The sequence below is a fragment of the Sodiomyces alcalophilus genome, assembly GCF_042370955.1.
Source record: "Sodiomyces alcalophilus JCM 7366 unplaced genomic scaffold ACRALscaffold_4, whole genome shotgun sequence".
NCBI lineage: Eukaryota > Fungi > Ascomycota > Sordariomycetes > Glomerellales > Plectosphaerellaceae > Sodiomyces > Sodiomyces alcalophilus.
In genome coordinates, this window is record NW_027263535.1 from 3,180,598 (window position 1) to 3,203,462 (window position 22,865).

A 22,865-nucleotide genomic window follows, 5' to 3' on the forward strand; every position below is an offset into this window, starting at 1 on the left:
GGAAGCTTAATAGCGAGCAGGGCGGCGGGGGCGAGCCGTAACGGGATAAGGAATAGGTTTAATAGCCTTATTAAAGCTATCGCTAAAAGGATTATTATTACTATTAACAGAGGCATAACTATAACGAGTAGCCGCTAAGCGACTAGTAAAACGACGGGCTAAGGTAGGGCGTTAAGGATTATTAACCGCCGCTAAGAGGTTAGCGAGTCTATCTAAAGATAGAAACGCCTTAAGACCTCGGAGGCGATCCTTATAATCGAATAGGCGGTAACTATTCGTCGCTAAATCCTTAATAAAAGAAATAAGCGACTTAACGTCGCGAAGGTTACCCTTATAAGGCGGGCGGGTTTAGTTTAGTAACGCCGATACTTCGGCGTTATTAATACGACTAAGATAATATATAAAGTTAACCGTTATTATAGAGCGTAAGGACGAAATTTCGTCTAGAACCAGTATCTAGGACTGCTAATTATTAGAAACAGGTAGCCGAATAGTTAGCGACTAGAAAACTTATATCCTTAGCGGTAAGCCTTTTCTTACCGCGATTTATAATAAAGCGGAACTATTTATAGGCCTTAAAGATACGCTTATAAGAGCGACGCCGGGCTATCGGCGTTAGATCGTTATCTATTATATAAATACGCTTACTATTATTCTATAGTAACTAAGCGGTACCTAGTAAGAAATCGGGGATTTAACGATTAATTAGTATAGGAAAGCGCTAAAGAATTAGCGAACTTATAGCGACGTATTATTAATAACCCCGGGTATAGGTAACGTAACGACTAGCTCCTATACCGTCGCCGGCCTTATTAAGGCAGTTAATACTAATATACGAATCTAGTCGGGAAACACAGAATAAATAGGGCGCTTTATCCCTAATAATAGATTCCTAACCCTTATCAGGATTATACTATAGCTTATAAAAAGCGATTATAACTTATAAGTTAACTAATAATATAATAACGAACGTTCGGCGTTAATATTAGTGATAATAGATAAGATAGATAGAATAGTCGCCGTATAATCGGCGATTATAATAGTAACTAAAGATAGTTATAGGAAGAAAATTAGGAGCTATAAGGGAAATTACGCGAGGAACTATATACTCGTCGCTAAACGGTTACCTAAGGCTAGGTATAATATCCGCGAAAGGTTAGATAACCATAGGCAATAATAATAAGCATCGCGGAGTTTCTATAGTAATATTCGGATAAATCACGAGGTATATAGTCGGCGATAGAACGCTGAAGAAATAAATAAAAGGAGCGGCCACTCTTTTTCCCTACGGGTTTTTAATAAGGGCTCGTATAAAACCAGATAGAGATAATTAATCGCGATAAACGCGTAATTAAAGGCATCACGATAATATAAGTCTACGGGACTAGACTTATTAGGAGGAGGGGCAGTGTAACGAGATAATTGTAGACCTATCGGTATATAGTCGGACCGATAGCCGCGTACGGACTACCGATCCGAACCTATCTCTATACGTACGTTAAGGGATCAGTTTAATCCCTTAAGTTAAAGTCTTGGTTTAAAGTCAGCGCTTAGTTAACGAATATACTACGACCACTCTGCGATACTAAGCTATCGAGCCTTTTCTATAATATCTTTTCCTTAACTAAAGTCTACGGACTTTCCTTTAGTTATAAAAGCTAGCTAGATATAGTGGGTCTATTCCGAAGAATAGCCGTATACAAGACCAGATCTCTGGGACCGCGTACGTGGTCACGTGATATCCAACGTCCTGACCCGGAACACGGGTCTGCCCCTCTATAATACTTAAGATACATTACTAGATTTATATACATTAAGAGTAGGACATATACTAGGCATATGCTATATAATGGTACTTAAGATACATTGCTAGATTTATATACATTAAGAGTAGGGCATATGCTAGGCATATACCCGGTATATACTATATTTTATAAGATATATTAATAGATATCTATACTTAAAGCATAGAATATATACTAGGTATATACTATATATTATACTAAGGATATATTAATAGATTATATATATAAATATAAAGGCATATGCTAGGCATATACCTTATATACTTGAAATATAATGTTATAATATACTGTATTGCTACGAGAGATATATATATAGGACTTTTTTAATAATGTACCTAAGTCACTTTTCCTTGGCATTTCGAGTTCGAGGCCCTTACAAACTTAAAGTGGGTACTTTTTCGAGGCCCCTGCGAACTAGCCCGAGGCCCTTGCAAACTATACACTCGCAAGGTTAAGCTAAGGGTTACTATGGGTCTGAATTCTGATTAGCGGAAACGGTTCGAGTCTTCACGAGTCGCGTCATAACACGTTAACTTAGGGCTTAACTGGAACGACCGTAAGTCCTACTATCCCGACCGTAATAAGTGGGTCCATATAGGACGATAACGTGACACTAAATATCCCTAAGTACTATAGCCAATTTGTATATAGAAGTTAAGTAGGTATATATAACTGTTATATCTATGCATCTTATCCACTCCACCTTATCTTATCTTTTTTTTTCTACTATATACGTGTTATCTCGCCTTCCTATAATTAAAGCTATTTATAATATATAACTATATCGCGATCCTGCTTATCGATAACTATAACTAATAAAGATCGACCCTACGGCTCCGGCCTCCCGGAGGACCTTTTTCCTTCTAGAGAGCAGGCACATAAAGCTCTTACTTCTCACGCTTTCTTAAACGGTTATAGCCTTACTATCCACGAATAGTATCTATATAATAATAAAACGATACGAGTTACGTATTATTATAGGAAGGGTTAGGTTTATACGCTAAGGCCTTTTTAAACTCACGAATCTAAGCGCCAGAGAATAAGGACGTAGATAACGGCCTGCCCTTTTAGGGTTAATCTTTATTATCGCGATAACGGCTAGGAGGTAAAGGCTATCGTTAAACGCGGCGGGGGTAACTCTTCCTATAACCACGGGTAGATTAAGGCTAATGCCTTTCCTTAGTTTCGTTTACGGGGCCTATAGGTATAGAGACTTAAGATTATCTCTATATAGAATAGCGGTATTCGCCCCCGCGATATCGTAATAAGGCTCCGCGATCCTAAAGTTCCGGAATAATAGCCCCTCGAGGTGGTTCGGAGCGATATTATAAATCTGCTCGCCTAGTATCGCTATAAGGAGCTAGCCAGTAAGACTCTAATCTAGTAGCTTTACGAGGTAAGCTGCTCTTACCGCTATTATCTATTTATATACTAATTTCTTAGTAAATTAATAATCAGGATAACTTCTTTTACTATAATTAACGCGATAATATAGATCGGATCCAGTGCCTCTTTATCGCACCGCCTTCTGGTATTTCCCTTATATAGCAGGCTCCTGATATCTTAATTATCGACGCGACGTATAAAACGAATAAATTCAAGATACCGTTACTTAATTTTTACGGCGTATCACCGCTTTAAAAGGCCTTTTTAACGGCTATTATCTTCCTTAATAAAGAGAAGCAGAGGTAATATTTTTAGGCCCTTAAGACTCTAACCGAATATCTCCTTATTATCGGCGTGCTACTACCACGTTATATTATCACGGACTAGGAGCTTACCCTAATAAACGCCCTAAAACTCTATGTAAACTTAAGATACATTCCTTATCTTCTATACTATTAGTATATTAATATAAACGTGCTTATTAAAAGTAAATCCTTCTTCCTTAAGGCTATAAAGACTAGTAATAGAAGGGTTACTCGCTACCTTACTTTTTAGATGTTTTTAAAGGGCTAGAATACCCTGGTTATAAGTTTAACGGAAGAGATATTCGCCTAGCGACTTAGAGACTTCGAGTAACTAGGAAAGCAGCCCGAAAACGCAGTTAATTATGCTATAAATACGTGGATCTAGCCTTACGAAAAGAAGATTATGGATTGCTTTACGAATAGGGTCCTGTATTTTAGTCACCGTACTATATCCATTATAGAGTCCTCTTACGCTAGCCTTAAGAGGTATATACACTCCTTTACCGGTAATCTAGTAACTATCTTCCGTAGTTTAAAGCTATACTAGAGGAATTAAGAGGCGGACCTATGATTAAAGAGGAATAGTCGAATTAATAGAACGCACTTTTATATAAGTGGCGTTCTTTTTAGCCTTTTTTTTTTTTTTTTTTCATTACGCGCATGCAGCCCTAGAGCTATAGCGCGGCGGACTATAGCGCTAGGCGCTATAGTCCTAAAAGACAGCTAAGTATAGTACTATATAGCAGTAAAATCAGTAAATAATAAAGGAAATCCTCCGTATTAATCTGCCAAATACCCTGTTCTTTATATAAAAGTCAGGAAAACTAAACCAGGAAAATCAGACCGCAGAATCCGTAGTAATTTACCCCTTAAACCACTCTGCCTTAGCTATCTTAGTAGCTAAAAGGAAGGCTTATAAGCCCTATAACCCTTTTTTAGTACTAAATAACAGCGGTAAAGTTAGTGGTAGGCCTGCTAGAGCTTCCCGCAGGGCGTCTCTTTCTGCCCTATAGATAGGGTAGTGTAAAATCAGGTACGCTATATCCTGCACCGGGGAGCCCGGGTAGGAATAGCGGTCTATAAAGTAGTTTTAGGCCCGTTTTTAGTAAGGTCTTAGGTAGCCGAATCCAGTTTTTAACTGGATATAGGCTGATTAAAGCCACCGTGGGCCCTGTAAATACAGGGGTTTTCGAGAGAAGCGGAGGTTATCCTGAACTAGGCGCCTATATAGGCGGCCTAGCCGGACTATTTTACCCCTTTTTTCGGCGTCTTCTTTAGTAGCCTAAAGGGATGTCTAGTTAGCTATCGTAGCTGCGTTTACCTAGCGTTTTAGGTGACTAAGAGTAACTAATTTAATAGATTTAGTAGCTTTTCCCGGGTCTAGAGCCCGTTTAGCTACCTTATCTGCTAGTTCGTTACCCTCTATCCCTATATAAGCCGGGACCTACTAGATAAAGACCGAGGTGCCTTATTATTTAAGGCGAGAGATATGATTTTTAGTAGTTATAGCCTACTACGAGGGGCTCTGAAGCTTCTGAATAGCCGCCTGTGAATCGCTGAAAATATAGCACTCTAGGGGCCTAGAAGACTGTTATAGAGTAGTCTCTGGGGCCTAAACTATAGCGTATAGTTTAGCGTTAGCGACTTCGGTAGAGGGGCCTAGGTTAATTCCTAGGGCTCTACAGGGCCTATTAGCGGGTGACCACTGTATAATAGCGGCTGCCGCCTGTTTAGGCGTTGTAGGGCCCGGGGGGCCTATGAGGTGGCCTTAGGAGCCGTCGGTGTAGAAAATAGATGCCTAGCTGCCGAGAGACTGGATTTCCTTTAGGGCTTCGAGGTGGGCTGTTTTAGGGTCGGTAGGGTCTTTTATAGAGGGCTGCGGCGCTATAGGGCCGGGAAAATAGGGGCGTAGGTCCGCTAAAGGCGCTAAGGCCTAGGTGGCCTCCCACTTAGTAGACGGGGCCTGTATATCCCAGGAGGACCCTACTAAGGCCGGTAGTTCCCCCCCTAGCTTATAGAGCTATATGGAGGGCTATAGGGCCTAAAGGAGGGCGAGGTCGTTATCGTTATTGCTTAATTCGTCCCGGACGCTGTCTAGAAGCTCCTTTTTTACTAGGTGGTTCGGTAGGAATTTTAAGACCCTAGAGGCGTAGAGCCTATTAGATCTATTTAACCGGACCCGGGCCGGTAAGACAGCGGCTTTTAGTTCTAAAGGGCGGAGGGGAGAGCCCCTGAAGGCACCTAGGGCCCTAACTAGAGCGCCGTATTATAGGCGTTCTAGTCGGTCTACTAGGTGGGTTTTTTAGGACCCGGGGTCCCACCAGAGCTATAAGCCGAAGTCAGCTATAGTGGATATATAGGCTATATATAGCTGCCATAGGGCCCTAAAAGAAAGGCCCTTCTAGGAGCTGGCAAGCCTCTATAGTCGATTTAAGGCGTTAGTGGCTAAGTTTAGCCGTTTTTCGACGTGGAGTTTAAAGGATAGCTTAGGGTCGAACCAGACCCTAAGCCACCTAATAGCCCCTTCGGTAGGCCTGATTTCGTGCCCTACTATAGTAGCCGAGTCGTTAACTATAAAGCGTTTATTATGGAAGTGGATAAGCTCTGTTTTTTACGGGTCGAAGATAACCTGGTTATTTTCGGCGGCGCTAAAAAGGGCGTTGGCTGCTAACTCTAGGGCCCTATAGTTCCTACTAGCTGATTTAGAAGCTACGGATAGCTGAAAATCATCTATATAGGATAGCTATAGGCCCTGGAACCCTTTATCTATTATAACCCCCCTAATATATATTAGGAAGAGTATAGGGGATACAGGGGAGCCCTATAGGACCCCTATATTTAGGGGGGTGGGCTGCTGGACCTGCCCCTCGAACGCTAGCTGGATACGCCTATTTTCTGTAAAGGAGGCGACCTAGCTAACTAGGTTCGGGGGTAGTTAAAGCTGTTATAGGGTGCGAAGGAGCTATGGCCTAGCGATATGATCGAAGGCGCCTTTAATATCTAAAAACAGGGTGGAAACGACTAAGTGTTTCTGAATTTTCCGTTGTTTTTGGATATAATTTAGTAAAAGGAGGGCTATATCGATAGCTAAGCGTTATTTTCTACCTCCTATTTAACTAGGGTGTAGAAGGTCGTTATATGAATTTATAAGGAAGGCGAGTCTAGCAGCTATAACCCTTTCTAGTACTTTACCTAGGCAGTTTAGAAGGGCTATAATCCTATAAGACTTAGGATATAAATAGTCCTTTTTCTCTGGCTTAGGCAGAATAACGCTAAGGGCCTCTTTCTAGCAGGTAGGGTGATAACCCACTGAAAAAAGAGCTGAATAGGCCTATAGGAAAACCCCCGGTATTATATTATAGGCTTATTGGATGGGTTTTAAGCCTATATAATCCGGGATAGGTGCCTTGCCTATAGCGGCTCTAAAGATAGCACGCTATAGTTTAATAGCCTATAGGCTAGGCCACTCCCAGGGCCTTCTTCTAGAGTGCTTACTACTTAAACTAGTTAGGTTCTAGGGCACTCTAGACGGGCTGGAGGGGCCTAGGTCCCCTAAAGGGCCTGTACGAACAGGGGCTTTAGGGGCGTCGGTAGCGGTGGCCTCGGTGGCCTCGGTGGCCTCGGGGGTAGGAAACAGGGTCCTTAGGAGTGTATTACACTTATCCTCGAAGGTATAGGCCTTAGGGCCTTCTGGTCCCTGAATAGGGGGTATTTTGCCGTTAAGGCTGCTTTTTGTATAGCTATACGCCTTAAAAATCTCGTTGCCTTCGGCCTAGGCAAGGAAGGCCTCCTAGTGGTCGGTTTTTGCTATTTTTATAGCGCGATAGTAGACGTTTCGGGCTGCTTTCCAGGCGGCTTTAAGGGGGGCAAGCCGGGGGGCCGGGGCCCCCTTTTTTGCCTCTTTCTTAAAGACCCTAAAGGCTCTACTACTCTCTTTTCGTAGGGTCTTTAGCTCTTTAGTCTACTACGGTTTCGAACGCTCCACTACTTTAAGCCTAGGCGTGGAAGACTCTAGGGCTATAGTAATAGAGCTTAAAAGGTGGCGACCTATAGAGTCCTAATCTATAGCGTCGATCGCCTACTATAGCTAAAGGGTTAGTTAGGGTTCTAGGTCCTTTAAAGACCTAGAGAATAGGTCCTAGTCGGCTAATTTATAGTTATAGGCGGGAGGGATAGCCTTGTTTATAAGGCCTTTAGGACCTAAAATAGCTGCCGAGATAAGGATAGCGCGGTGGTCGGAGGTAGTGTTATTAATATACCTCTAGCGGGGGATGGCGTAGTGGTAGTGCGCCTAGTGACTTGTCGTAAAGTCGTAGGTTCGAATCCTACTCCCCCCACTTCGCGCGCGAATTTCTTTTCGCGCACGAACTACCCGGAGCCCTTGAACCGAAACAGGGGACCCGAACAGGGACATATTAGTCAGACTACGACCTGACTAATAGAAGACCCACGCCTCACGTAATCCTTGCCTTGGGGGAGGTAGGGCTCTTACGTAACACACGCGCATTAAGCGCACACACACACACGCCTTTACGACCGTGCCCTAGAGCCTAGGGAACTCTACGGCGCGCGCAACACACTTGACAATTCCCGGACTGAATGCAAAAAACGGGCCAGCCACTTCTTTACTTTAAAATAGTTTATATAAATAGACTAGATACTCGTTATAGGAATAGTCTCCTTAATAGACTCGTGCTATAGCTCTAGGGCTGTATGTATGTATTAAATAAATAAAAAGAAAATATACCTCTAGCTATTAAAGTGGAGGCGGTGGAAGCTAGGCGTGTAGAAAGCTAGGTCTATAACTAACTCCCGTCGTAAAGTATCTCTAATTAGCGTCCCTCTATATAGGTTAACCTTTTCAGGGTCTATTAAACAGGTAGCTCCGAGGCTATCTAACCAGTCTACTAAAGGCTGGGCCTTAATAGTATCCTGATTCGACGCAGCCCCGTTCCACTACTAGTGGTTCCTGCTAAAGTCCCCTATAATAAGGGCGGGCCTAGGGATTAAGAGGCTCTATAGGACCCTTTCTTCCGTCCAGGGGCGGGCTATAGAGCCTAAAAAGGGGGGGGAGGTCGAGGGGGGGCCAGGAGGCCCCGGGGGGGTCGTAAGCGGTCTAGGGGGGCCCGCGGTGCCTAAAAAGGGGCGGGGGCCCCTAGTATTCTTCGAGGGGTCAAGCTATTCCTGATTATAGACGTGTAGGATATAGAAGGTCTATAGAAAGTAGACCTTAATAATCTAAGCGTCTAGGTCGTTAAGAAGGTCGTTTCGAAGGGAAAAGTCGATATTACTAGCCTTTCTAATATAGGCTAGTACCCTAGGCCTAAGAGGGAAGACCTAGGAGGTTCAGGAGGTAGGGGGGGCGGTATAGAAGGCCGAGTGGCTTTTAATCACCTAGCCTTCCGGTTTCTGAAAGTAGTAGGGTTCCTGAATTAGGACTATATCAGCCAAAGCCTCTAAAGCCTATTCCAGGATCGATTCGTGGGCCGGTTATTATTTATTAGCGTTATATTAGATAAAGAGCAGCCCCTTTTTCGAGCTTTTTTCCGAGCTAGAAAACCCACTATTTATAAGAATAGTTAGGCTTTAATAGCTCGAATAACCTCGTAATCCGGGCTATCCGGGGGGTAGTCGCTATTATAGTTATAGCAGTGATATTTAGTATAGACGTAGATACCGTATTCTTTATAGCGGTTATAGTAGTGTTCGGTATAATGCTCGTGGTTACCGGCGTAGATAAAACAGGTCGTTTCGGCCTTATAGGTGCCCCTGGTATAGCCGAATTTCCAGCACTTAGAGCACTGGGTTTTCGGGGTGATAGGCCTATATTTATAGACCTTAAGGCGTTAGCCAGCGATCTATAGGCCGAATTTTAGGCAGTGCTTCTGCTCTGCTTTAGTAGGCACTGCTAGGATAATAATGCCGCTATTAAATAGGGGGTTAGGGCGGCCTAGCCACCTAGGCTAGCCTACGACCTTAATAGGGTTAAAGGTCGTAATTTCGGTGGCTATACCGGCTAGGCCTCGGCCTAGGCCGGAACGGAGGCCCCAATCCTCCTAGGGGACGGTAGAGGGGTCCTGTTCTTCGAAAGGGTGGACCGGGACCTGTTTAACGACTAGTTTAAACCAGTCGCTAGTAGGCTAAGGGGCCTAAAGAGGCAGGTCTTTTAGCTCTTTAAACCACTGATTTTATGATTCTAGGAGCTATTCGGCAGTGTATTTCGGGCCTGGGGTTAGGACAAGGTTTTCCTTAGTCGAGGAGCTAATTACTATAACGGCGGGGGTGTTTAGGACCTTATTAATGCTATTTCGAAGCTCAAGAGTGTCGATTTCCCCGAGGGATTATCCTTTAGTAGGCTGGAGCACTACTCTTCGGACCTTTTTCGAGTTTTTTAGAGTAGCAGGGGGGGGAGGGGCAGGCCCTATAGAGCCTATAGGCCCTATAGAGCCCGTAGGCCCTATAGAGCCCGTAGGTCCTATAGAGCCCGTAGGCCCTATAAAGCCCGTAGGCCCTATAGAGCCTATAGGCCCTATAGGGCCTATGGCTCCCGAGGGGGCTTAAACTCCTTTAGCGGCAGCCTGGCTATAAAGGGGCTATTACTACTACTACTGCTATTATTCTATAGGTTTATAAACAGCCTAAGCTAGTTTGTTAACCTTCTATTTAAGTGCAGAGGTAATAGGTATAATAAGGGTTATAGGACCCGTAGGGGTTCCTTCGATAGTGGATTTAAGCCCTATAAGAAGGGCCTTAATCGGGGGGGCGGTATCAAGGCTATAGGCGTACTAAACCAGCTAAAGAGCCTGCTAGAGAAGTCCTTTAACCTAGGCCTTACTAGCTAAACTAGTCGACTTCTAGGGCAGAGGGGGGAATTCTTTAGCAGGTCTTTAGGTCTTTTCAGCCTAGGCAAAGCTAATTAGACCCTGTTTTTTAGTAGGTTTAGCAGGGGGGGCCCCTGGAAGGGGTCCTAAAGGGGGCCCCTATAGGGGGACCCAGGGAGGCTTTCGACCTCCGAATCGTCGGCTATATACCGGTTTATACGGGTCCTAGAGGGGCTTCTAGGCGTAGGGCTTATAGAGGCGCTATGGTCCTGTTTAGAGGCTTATATAGGCGTTTTATAGCGGGCTATTTTATTAGAATCGTCGTCGGAATCGGCGTCTTCTATAGTTATATCCCCTTTCCCGTCCCTAGCCGTTTTAGGAAAAGTGGGACTAGGTAGGGCCGGGTCCGGGGAGGTCAAAGTCGGGGGTTCGGGGCTATAGCGGCGGCTAGGGCGGCCGGGCCGGTCTTATTACGTTAGAATCGGGCGTTACGTTAACTTAGTCGTTTATATACGCTGCTACGGCTATACGCGTGGCTTAGTGGGTGGCTCGGTATAAGGCTGGGTGGTCTATACGGGCTGTTTAGAAGGCCCGGGCTCTGATTAGGCGGAGGGCGCACGGGCCACCTTAGAATTTTCGGGCGGCTTTACGTGCGCACCACGCTACGTTTTCGCACCCATTTTACGGCATAACAACGGCTTACGTAAAGCAAAGCTATGCGTGCGCATAACGGGCTCGAAAAGAGTAATTAAACGATACTAATATCGGGCGTTTTAGGGCGTTTACGCGGAAAAGGTAGGTCCAGCTCGTAGAGGTGGAAGAGTATAACTCTGGTTAGTCAGGTTATAGTTATAGTTATGTTATATTATAGTGTAGTAATCCTAGTCTATCTAAGACTAGAATATATAGAGGAAAAGATTTTAAAAACCTCTTCTTTTTTAATTCAAGGGAACACTTTAAAAACTCTTATTATTATTATAGTATATTATTACTTTAAAGGAAAAGTCAGAAAAACCTTTAATATATAGGGAAACCCGAAGGTAAAAAACCTAGTTATACCCCCTTGGAAAGAACTAAGAATACTAAAGAAAGGCGAAGCCGTCACTATACAGAACGGCTCCGCTAGGGCCAAAACAAACAACCAACTAATAGGCTAGCCGAAGGGATAGGCTCAGGCTCGTCACGGGTCCGTATCTAGAGCTAAAGGTCCCGAGGAGACGGTCGCCGGGCCTTTAGAAGGGTCGGCAGTGGTCCGATCAGGGGAACGAATAGCTAGATAGGCAGGCTGGCCTACGGTCGGCTCTTCTGGATCGTCTAGATAACCAAAAAGGGAAGGATGATGCAAATTGTGATTATAATGGGTGATAGGTGACGATCATCAAAGATCGGACGAAAAAGCTAGCTAGATATAGTGGGTCTATTCCGAGGAATAGCCGTATACAAGACCAGATCTCTGGGACCGAGTAGTCACGTGATATCTAACGTCCTGACCCGGAACACGGGTCTGCCCCTCTATAATACTAAGTATTAAAACCTAGTATTTTAATTCTTTAATATTATTATAAGTCGGCAAATTATACTTAGGCAACGTATCGTCCTTATAACCTAGGTTTATATAACTGCAAAGAGTATTATAAGTCTCTTTTACTAAACCTTCAGTTATTATATTAGCTATATTAAATTTCGTATTTATATATACGACTTTTATTTTATTATTATATCGCTATTGCCTATAGTAGTGATACTGCCTGTCGATGTGCTTTACCCGTTTATAAAATTCAGGGTTTTCGGCGAGCTTCTTTACACTCTCACTATCTATTAAGATAGTAGGAATATCGAGACTATTATTATTATTATTATTATTATTATTATTATTATTATTATTATTATTATTATTATTATTATTGTTTTTATGATTATTATTATTATTATTATTATTATTACTATTATTATTATTCTCTTCCTTAGGTTGAATAGACTTAACAGAACGTTTCGAAACGCGTGAAGGAATATTTTATGAAAATTAACCTGTATTTTCACTAAAAGTGATTCCTTTATTATATATAACAGGTTAATAAGGCCCGCGGTTTGAAACATGATTATATGGCTGAGTATTAATATAAGAAGGGAGGTTATTATTATTTTTAGGCGTATAGTTATTATCATAATTATCTAAAGAAGAGTGAAGAAACTGATTTTCTAAGATATAAACGTCTCGAAACCAACCAGTCTTTCTAGTTACTGGGTTATAAACCTTATAGTTATAGTCATTAAGACCTATTAAAGCACCTCAAAGAGCCTTTGTATACAGTTTCTTTATATTCGGGTCGTTGTTTTTATGATAAATAATAGAACCCTAAACCCGTATATTATTAATATTAGGTTTCTGACCTTATAAAAGCTTATACGGACTCTTAGAATTAAGAGCTGAATTGGGTGATCTGTTATATATATAAATAGCTGAAAGCACAGCTTCACCCCAAAGGTATCCCTAAGTGGAAAAGAAAAGCTCGACCCTTTTCTATTATAATTCTTATAACTTATTCAACAGAGCCTTAAGCTTTATAAGTGTACGGTGGCTTTATATTATGCTTTATACCTATAAAGAGGCGTTAAAAAGAGGCGTTATTAAATTCTTTTACACTGTCTGTATCTACTTCTTTGATAAAGAAGTCATATTTATTATTATTATTATTTTCTACCTGAGCTCTCCACTCTTTTACAGCTGTTATAACCGTCGTTTCAGACTTGTCTAAGAGCGGTTATGCCAACAGGAACCGGGTAGGACGGTCTAGTATAAACAAAATCCAACGCTTTTTATTTTAAGAAAAAGGTTCCATCGGTCCGCAAAGATCTATATAAACCTTTTCTAAATAGGAAAAGTCTTTGTATTTATTAACTGAATCTTTATTCGTAAGTGTAATAGACTTGCTTCTTTTATAGGCATCATAGCTCTGTATTTCAGTTAACTCTTCATTGGTTATATTATAGTCTTTTTAAAGAGTATTAGTATAGTGACTTTTCAAGACAACATAGTTGATATTACCCATCCTATTATGCCACAGTGTTGTGTCTTCAGTTATAGAGGTAGTCCTTCGACGGTTACTACGGTCTCTTTGTTTATAAAGCTCTTCTTGGGGTTAAAGAGGTTAAAGAAGTTGAGGTTTCTTTGTTATATTATTTCTTTGTTGAGGTTCAACCAACCCCTTTGTTGGATTCCTTTGTTTATTTAGTTTCTTTGAAGCCTGTTCTTTGAACCTTTGAAACCTCTTTATTCTAGTTGAGTCTCCTGGCTGTTTCTTTGGTATAAAACCCTTTTACAGTTGTTTCTTTGGTATTATAAGTAGAAACGAGTCTTTTATTTGTAATAACATGCGCCGTAGCCCCGCTATCTACACAGAAATTCAGACCCAATTTGATACTGTTTTCTGCTTGTATTTCATGAACCTTTTCCACTAACCAATCTGATCTATATCCATTAGATCCTGTGTGAAAGGATTCGGACGGTCTGAAGGAGGACACGGAGGAGGGAGGACGTCTTTAAAAATAACCCCGCCTCTTCGTCTTGATCATCGTCTTTCTATTCTTTTTCCTTTTCCTGCGGTTAATCCTGTAGTTAATTCTCCTGATGTATAATTATATTAACCGGAGCAGACTTATCGTTCTCCTCTTCTAAAGACGTATCTAAGGCGTGCTGTTCTTTAGCCTTTAGTACGAGTTTTATTATACGTTTCTCTTTTTAAGAGAGACTCGTCTTTCCTCCTTTCTTTTCCTTATCCTTTCGCGAGGACTAGGATTTATTTACCCTATTCTGGGTATTTTCCCTTAATCCTGAATTATCCTTTATTACCCAGTTCTTAGGTACTTTTTGTGGATAAAGAAAGCAGTAGTTAGTCGGCGTATAACCTGGCTTCTTATAGTTCTTAAAGAATAAACTCTTAGTCCTTTTCCAGGGTTTTTTACTATTATTCTTCTATGATTTCGAACCTTATATGAGGAGGGTATTCAACGCGTAATCGACCTTTCTTATAGCGTCTATTAAGTGTACTATTAATTTATCTAGTGTATAACTAGTAATATCGTGACGGAGAGCTTAAGTTAGGGACTGACTAGAAGGCCTAGACGAATTGATATTCGGCCTATAATCGTGGCTTTTTAGTGGGGTATAACAAAGCCGCTAAGCTCCCTAAGTACCACACCTCCTGCCATGTACAACGTATAACGTACTTTGTATATACATCTATACATCTTAAGCAGTACTCCCAGGACCATAACTCTAAGCCTTTTTGGCTGAGTTTAAGGGCAGAATTAATGCATTAGTGAGGAGCTTCAAGATAATAAGAATAAATTAAATGAATTGGCGCCTATATGATGGTGATGATAGCTGGATTGTCCTAATTGAGATATACAACGTAGGTATATACAAAGTATATATGGCACTTACGGTGCTTAGTAACTGTATTATAGCCCCACTAAAACGCCACGATTATAGGCCGAATATCAAAGTGTGTAGGTCTCCTAGACAATCCCTTAAGTCATTTACCCTACTATAGATTCGTACCTCTCGTCGAGACTATTAAGAATCTAGGCAAAGACCGCCTTATTAGAAAAGAATATACCTCTTTGATTTAAGATAAGTAGTCTCTTTTATATTTTATATAAATACGCTTCGGGATTAGGGAATTCTAAAGGCGAGAGGTTAAAAAAAGAAGTCAGGACGATATAGTCGGCCTGGAATCCCTTTGCTTTATATAAATCCTTTAGTTTATCCTATACTTTAAAAGCTTTGTATATTCCTTCAGTCTGAGTTAAGGGACCGTCTAAAAGAGCAGAGAGTATATCTCTAGCTGCCTTTAGAGACTCCTCCTTTTATTCTATAGAGGGATTTACTAGAAGAAGCTTTATAACGTCTTCTATATATTTTCCTTTACGAGTAAAGTAAGCGTGTATTCTGTAATAAGATAATCGCTGACGTATCGGTATATAGTCGGACCGATAGCTGCGCACGGACCACCGACCCGAACCTATCTCTATACGTGCATTAAGGGATTAGTTTAATCCCTTAAGTTAAAGTCTTAGTTTAAAGTTAGCGCTTAGTTAATAAATATACTGCGATTACTCTACGATACTAAGCTATTAAGCCTTTTCTATGATATCTTTTCCTTAACTAAAGTCTACGGACTTTCCTTTTATTATAATTCTTTAACTTCCACACCTTTAAGGTAGTTAGGCCGAAGATACCACTAAGAAGGACTCGAGGAATAAGCGTTCCCCCGGGGGGAACTAGCGAAGCGGACGCCGGGCAGGAGGCGCCTATTATGCCTAAACTAATAACGACGGTGCCCGAGTAGGGACCGGACAAAAATAAGGGGTCCACGGATACGCCGGTTATACTCGGTCCTAAAGATAGTGGTTCGTAGGTTAATCGGCGATCCGTCGCCGGCCCCTTAACGTTAATATAAAAGGCGTTAATTACGATATTTTCGTAATATCTTTAGTAATAAAACGAGATTAATTAAGTAATTATAAAGAAGCTCGCTAAATAACCGGCGCCCCGGCGTGATTATAAAAAGCCGCCGGTATATAATTATAAGCTAATTAAAGAGTTATCCACGGTTATAGAAATTAACGATTAGTTAGTAGCGATTAAGGCTAGAAACCAGTTTAGACCTAGTGCCCTAGTGCTATAATAGATCGAATAGGCTTTAATAAAGCTCGAATATACCTTCTAGATATCCTAGAGGCACTATACTAAGAAGATCACTAACCTGAATTAGGATAACTTTACGGCGTTTATTCGGCGAGAGTATTTATCTAGGGATATATAACGGTACTATTACCGTAAGGAACTTCGTAAGCTACGAATAACCGGCGATAACGCCGATAAAGCTATTTAAACGGTAGGATAACCTATATAGACTATTAGGCCAGGAGATAAGCGGAAGCGAGGAGCGTGCCTACGACTACTTTAGCCGGCTACCTCTACGTATTAAGGATAAGATATAAGAGCAGAGGACTAAGTTAGATAAGGCCGTAACGCTAGCTTAAGAGGTATAGCTATTCTAGGATATAAGCCTTATTAAGAAGGCGAGTAGTAAGCGATCGGATACCGGTCGTAAAAGGACCCTATCGAACTTCTAGCGTTCGGACGGTCGCTTAAGTCGGGTAAGCACCCCGGCGACTAGTCGGCGTACGCGCGCTAAGCCAGGTAAGACGGACTCGAAGGGGGCGCCCCTAACGGGTTAAAAGGTATCGGGCTCGGGTCTAGAGCCTTTATGAACGCAGCCTAGCACGCGTGCCTTTATAGGTAAGTGCTATAACTATAGTAAAAAGGGTTATCGTTCTAAGGACTACTATAATAATAAGGAATAACGGATAACCGATAATAAGGCGGTAAAGGCTCGCGCCCGCGTTAGTAATATACACGCTGCACGTAACGACCTTAATAACGATATTTGGGTTAGACAACTCTATTTATCGGGAAACGAGTCGGTATAGACGGGGGGCCGAACCTACGCCTAATAACCGGCTAGCGATTATAGTTAGCGAAGTGGCGAGATCTATAGCGATAGTAATCTATCACGGAAAGGAGATTAAGTTTAGCGTGGACTTAGATACCTATATATAGGTGGATATTATTAGCCCGGTGTTAGTAGAACGCCTAGGGTTAAAACCGCTTCTAGAGGTTAAGACTCTAGAAATTAAAGGCTTTAACGGTAGCCCGGCGAGGGTCTATAGAGCGTACGGCTTAGCGCTTTATCTACTAAACGCAGAAGGACGGCCACGCCTATTAAAAAGGGTCTTCCTATATACGGATCGACCTAAGGGTACCGGATAATTACTACTTTTAAATAATAGTATAGGTTAGGAGGGTATTATAATTAACACGGCTTACTAAATATTTATCTATAGGCCGATCTTAATTATAGACCCCGAGCTATAGGCTTATAAGGTTATCGAAAAGCGACCGAAGGCGTACGTTATATATATCGCTACCGCTACTACTATTATACCGGGGACGCCGGATATAACTATTCCGTGTATAGATAATAATAAGGTGATATACGGACTAGTCGTTAAGCTGCCGCCGGAAATCGCTAATTACTAGGATATATTTTCGGAGCAGGCCGCGAAGGAGCCGCCCTTACTAAAAGACGCCGAATATATAATCGACTTATAAGACAGGAAGGAACCGCTATTCGGGCCGTTATATCCCTTATCTCGAGCCTAGCTAAAGGAGCTAAAGAAGTATATCGCCGAAGGGATAACGAGCGGTCGTATCTAATAGTCGACGAGCCCTATAGGCTTACCGGTGCTATTTATACCTAAGAAGGATAGTAGCTTACGACTCTATATTAATTATTAAGGGTTAAACGCTATAACGATTAAGAATAGGTACCCTTTACCCCTAGTCGGTAAGCTATTAGATAGGCTCGCCGGGGTAAAGTACTTTTTTAAGGTAGATATCTAAGATACCTATTATAGGATCCGGATTAAGAAAGAGGACCGCTAAACGACGGCGTTTAGAACGCGATACGGCTATTATAAGTATATAGTTATACTATTCGGGCTAACGAATACTCCGGCTACCTTTTAGGCGTATATTGACTAAGCGCTCGCTGGTTTACTAGATATATATTATATCGCTTACCTAGACAATATCCTTATATATTCTATGTTAAGGGAATAGCATATAAAGGACCTAAAGAAGGTCTTAGATTGGCTTTATAGGGCCTAGCTATACGCGAAGCTATTAAAATACGAATTCTACTATAACCGAGTAGACTTCTTAGGGTTTATAGTAACCTACGAAGGTATCGCGATAGATCCGGAACGCGTATATATAGTCGCCGAGTAGCCGGCGCCTAAGTTATTCCGGGATATCTAAGTTTTCCTCGGTTTTACTAATTTCTATAAGAGGTTTATTAAGGGATACTCTAGAGTCACTACGCCGTTAACTACGCTATTAAAAGGTAGTTAGGCGGGTAAAAAGAAAGGACCTTTTAAGTTCCCGGATAACGCTAAGAGGGCGTTTAAGTTACTAAAAGTCGTTTTCGGGTTAGCGACTATTCTATAATACTAGAACCTAGTACTAGATATAAGGGTCGAGACGGACGCCTTAAATAAGGCTATTTCCGGGATCCTAAGTTAGAAGTTCGAGACTAGATAGCGACCGGTCGCCTACTTCTCGCGGAAGCTTTCTAAAATAGAGTAACGATAGGGTATAGGATAGTAGAAGCTATTAGCTATAATAAAGAGCCTTAAGTATTAGCGCCACTATCTTAAAGGCACAGGATAGGCGTTTATAATGCTAATAGACTATTAGGCGCTTAAGGGTATACTAAACGCACCGGCGCGGGACCTTTATAGAAGGCTCGCTAAATAAGTATACTAATTATTATTATTCGACTTCGAGGTTTAATACCGCCCGGGTAAGACGAACCTAGTAGACGGCCTATTAAGACGGCCGGATTATATAGTAAATAAAACGCTATACGATAATATACTTCCTACCTTATCGTAAAGATTACGACTAGTTAGCGACCTCCCGATAAGCGTTTACTAACGGATCGCGAGTATCCACCTTACCCTAATAAGTAACGCGGTAAAGATTATATACGTTTAAGCTACTCGGGTAACACTACCCGAATATAGGCCTAGTAAGCGTAAGCGGGTATAGACTCTATAGGAGGGGGCCCTGCCTAGCTCAAGAAATAAGGCTAGAAGAGGGCTATGACCCTTACGTCCTATTAACGGTACCCGGCGTATTATCGTCGCTACTGTTACCCGCTCCCGAATATAAGATATAGGGTATAGGGCGACTACCTAGTAAAGGGTCGCCGATAAGATATCGCCGACGCCTAAGGCTAAGGCTAGGGTTACTATAATACCGGATTAGTATATCCTATATTCTATAGCTAAAGAGCTAGCCAGGAATAAAACGGTAAGTCGGTATACTATTAGCGAGGAACTAGAAGATCTAGTTAGAGGGCTATAGACCACTAACCCGGATTATATATCCTTAATTAAGAATATTCGCCGAGGGGCCAGAAAAAGAGCGGGGTACTCTCTCGGAGAAAAGGATATACTACTATTTAAGGGACGGTTAGTACTGCCTGTATAGTATAGGGCTCCTTAAGGGCGGAGGTCCTGCGATAGCACCACGACGACCCTAGGGCGGGGTATATAGGAGTAAATAAAACGCTTAAGCTGATTTTAAGAAAGTTCTACTAGGTGGACTTAGCGGCGGATATTCACGATTATATCGGCGTATATTCGGCGTGTTAAGGAGTATAGGTGCCACGATATAAGCCGTACGGTTAGCTATAAACGCTACCGTTACCCACGTATCTATTCTAAGAGATTAGTATAGATTTTATTACGGGTCTACCGCCTATAAAAGGGGCCGATAGGTAAATATACGACGCTATCCTAGTAATTATCGACTAGTATATAAAATACGCTTTATTTATTCCTACGCGGAAAGACCTAATAGCACCCTAGCTAGCAGCGCTACTATATAAAGAAATTAAGTACCGATTCGGTAGCCTAGAGGGTATAGTAATAGACCAGGATAAGCTATATACTAGTTAGTTTTAGATAGAGTTTTACTAGGAGCGGGCGAATACTTAGCGACTATCCACCGTATACTAGCTATAAACGGATAGTTAGACGGAACGAATATATTAGTTCCTAATTAAGTACCTACGAATAATCGCCGATAAAGTAATAACGTAGTGGCCTATTTAGTTATTAGAAGTAGGGTTCGCTTATAATAATAGTAAGCACTCCTCGCTTAGTATCTCGCCGTATAAAGCGTTATACGGGTATTATCTATATATAGTAGAATATATTCGACCTAGGGATAATACCCGGGTATAGGGCGTTTAAGAACTTATTAAGAAACTAGTAAAGGTTCGGCGGAAGGTCCGCGAATACTAGGCGCGTGCTATAGAGTACTAGGCTCGGCACTATAATAAGCGCTACTAACCGTAATAGAATAAGGTAGGCGATATTATTAGACTACCCACAAAGAACTTCCGATTCCGGTAAGGGTTAAAGCTAGCACCGCGATATATTCGGGTATAGGTGACTAAGAGGATCGGCGAGTAGGTATATAGGGTTCGCTTTCCTGCGTAGTATATAAGGATATATAATATATTCCCGGTATCCTTATTAGAACCATAGAAAGACCGAGTAGCCGTAAAGCTATTAGTAAAGGATCTCCTGTTTCTAAGGGAGGAGTAAGACGAATAGGAGGTAAAAGATACTATTAGTTATAAAGAAGAATAAGGGAAAACGTTCTATCTTATAAAGTAGGCAGGCTGGCCGGTAAAGTATAATACCTAGGAACTAGAGGACTACCTAGAAAACGCTCTAGGGATCCGGAAAAGGTATTAGAAGCATAAAAAGCATATATATAAAAAGTAGGACGACTGTAAGATAGTATAAGGCGCTAAAGGGTTATCGGATATAAAAATAAGAACTTAATTATATGTTAGGATGACCTCTTTCCTTAACGATAACTAGATAAAATAGGGTTAAGCCCTAACTAATTCTAAAATTATAAAACTATCCGTATAAAGTTTAATGCTATTTTAGGCGATTATTACTAGCGATTACTTAGCGAATAAAAAAAAATTTAGTTATTAAAACCGTGGAAGTCGGTCTCGTTACTAATAGCGGCGGCTACGATATTATTATTATTAGCGGGGGCCGGCTAGGCGGCGGGGGCATAACGGCGAGGCGTGCGAATACGCTGATAGGGGATATTGTCCTTATCCGATAAGGTAAACGCTAGCGGCGTGTATTCGGTATCGCTAATAGCCGGAGTGTTAGTAGCCGGCGAAGCGGTAGAGACTCGGCGACGAGCAGGGCGATAGGGATGAGCCGCGGCGGAATAAGGAATAGGCTTAATAGCCTCGTTAAAGCTATCGGTAAAAGGATCGTTATCGCTATCGGCTAAGGCGGTATAACCGTGATAAAGGGGCCGCCGAGCGACCGGCAAAACGACGTGCTAAAACTAGATATCGGGGATTATCGATAACCGCTAAAAGGTCGTCGAGGCTATCGAGGGCGGGGAACGTATCCAGGGCCCTTAAGCGACCCTCGTTATTAAAGGGTCGGTAACTATTTATAGCTAAATCCTTAGTAAACGAAATAAGCGACTTAACGTCGCGGATATTATCCTCGCGAGGAGGGCGAGTCTAGTTAAATAAGGCCGAACCCTTAGCGTTATTAAGGCAGCTAAAACGATATATAAGGTTAATCGTTATTAACGACCTTAAGGACGAGATCTCGTCTAAAAGTAATATTTAAACCTACTAACTATTAGTGTATAGCCGAAGGATCGGCGACCTAAAGGAACTTATATTCTTAACGGCGAGTTTCTTCTCGCCACGGGCTATAATAACCCTGAACCACTTATAGGCCTTCGAAATACGCTTATAGGCGCGACGCCGAGGTATCGGCGTTAGGTTATCGTCCACTTCGTGGATACGCTTATTGCTATTCTATAGTAACTAAGCGATACCTAGAAGGAAGTCGGGGATCTAATAAGCTAATTAGTATAGGAAAACGCCTAAGGGACGGGGAATATACGGCGGTATATTATTAGTAACCGCGGGTATATATGATATAGCGACTAGCTCCTAAGCCGTCACCGGCTTTATCGAAATATTCGATAATAATATACGAATCTAGGCGGGAAACGCAAAAGGCATAAGGAGCCTTATCCTTAAGCACCGAGGCCTAACCCTCAGCCATATCGAATTTTATATCGCGTAAGGCGATAGTAAGCTATAGTTTAACCGACGATATAACGGCGTCCGGTCGATAATAAAGATAATAGCGATAATAATAATAATAGAAATCGGTAGTTAATAGTATAACCGATAAACGATCGGCGATTATAATAATAGAAGATAGTTATAGGAAGAAAATTAGAAGCTATAAGGGAAATAACACGAGGAACTATATACTCGTCGCCGAACGGTTACCTAAGGCTAGGCATAATATCCGCGAAAGGTTAGATAACCATAAACGATAATAATAAGCATCGCGGAGTTTCTATAGTAATATTCGGATAAATCATAAGGCATATAGTCGGCGATAGAACGCCGATAAGCAGGTATATAAAGAAGCGGCCACTCTTTTTTCCTACGGGTTGTTAACGAGGGCTTATATAGAACTAGATAGAGATAATTAATCGCGATAAACGCGTAATTAAAGGCATCACGATAATATAAGTCTATAAGACTAGACTTATTAAGGGGGGGTAGTGTAACAAGATAATTATAGACCTATCGGCATATAGTCGGACCGATAGCTACGCACGGACCACCGACCCGAACCTATCTCTATACGTGCGTTAAGGGATCAGTTTAATCCCTTAAGTTAAAGTCTTGGTTTAAAGTCAGCGCTTGGTTAACGAATATACTGCGATCACTCTGCGATACTAAGCTATCGAGCCTTTTCTGTGATATCTTTTCCTTAACTAAAGTCTACGGACTTTCCTTTCGTTATATATTCCTATAGTCTAGTTCTAA

General features: G+C 41.8%; 1 protein-coding gene and 1 non-coding gene across 2 annotated transcripts; one reads left to right on the forward strand and one right to left on the reverse strand.

The window, feature by feature from the left end:
* Positions 1–7,757: 7,757 nt before the first annotated feature.
* Positions 7,758–22,083, reverse strand: ACRALDRAFT_2019780 (uncharacterized protein; the record flags this gene model as incomplete). Its single annotated transcript, XM_071019987.1, has 6 exons — positions 7,758–7,787; positions 7,835–7,864; positions 7,955–7,983; positions 8,077–8,091; positions 12,160–12,276; positions 22,074–22,083. 6 exons carry the CDS (start codon positions 22,081–22,083, stop codon positions 7,758–7,760), a joined length of 231 nt encoding a protein of 76 aa, XP_070875134.1.
* Positions 7,762–7,833, forward strand: ACRALDRAFT_t152. Its single transcript has one exon. It is a non-coding gene; the product is annotated as a tRNA-OTHER (tRNA).
* Positions 22,084–22,865: the final 782 nt, after the last annotated feature.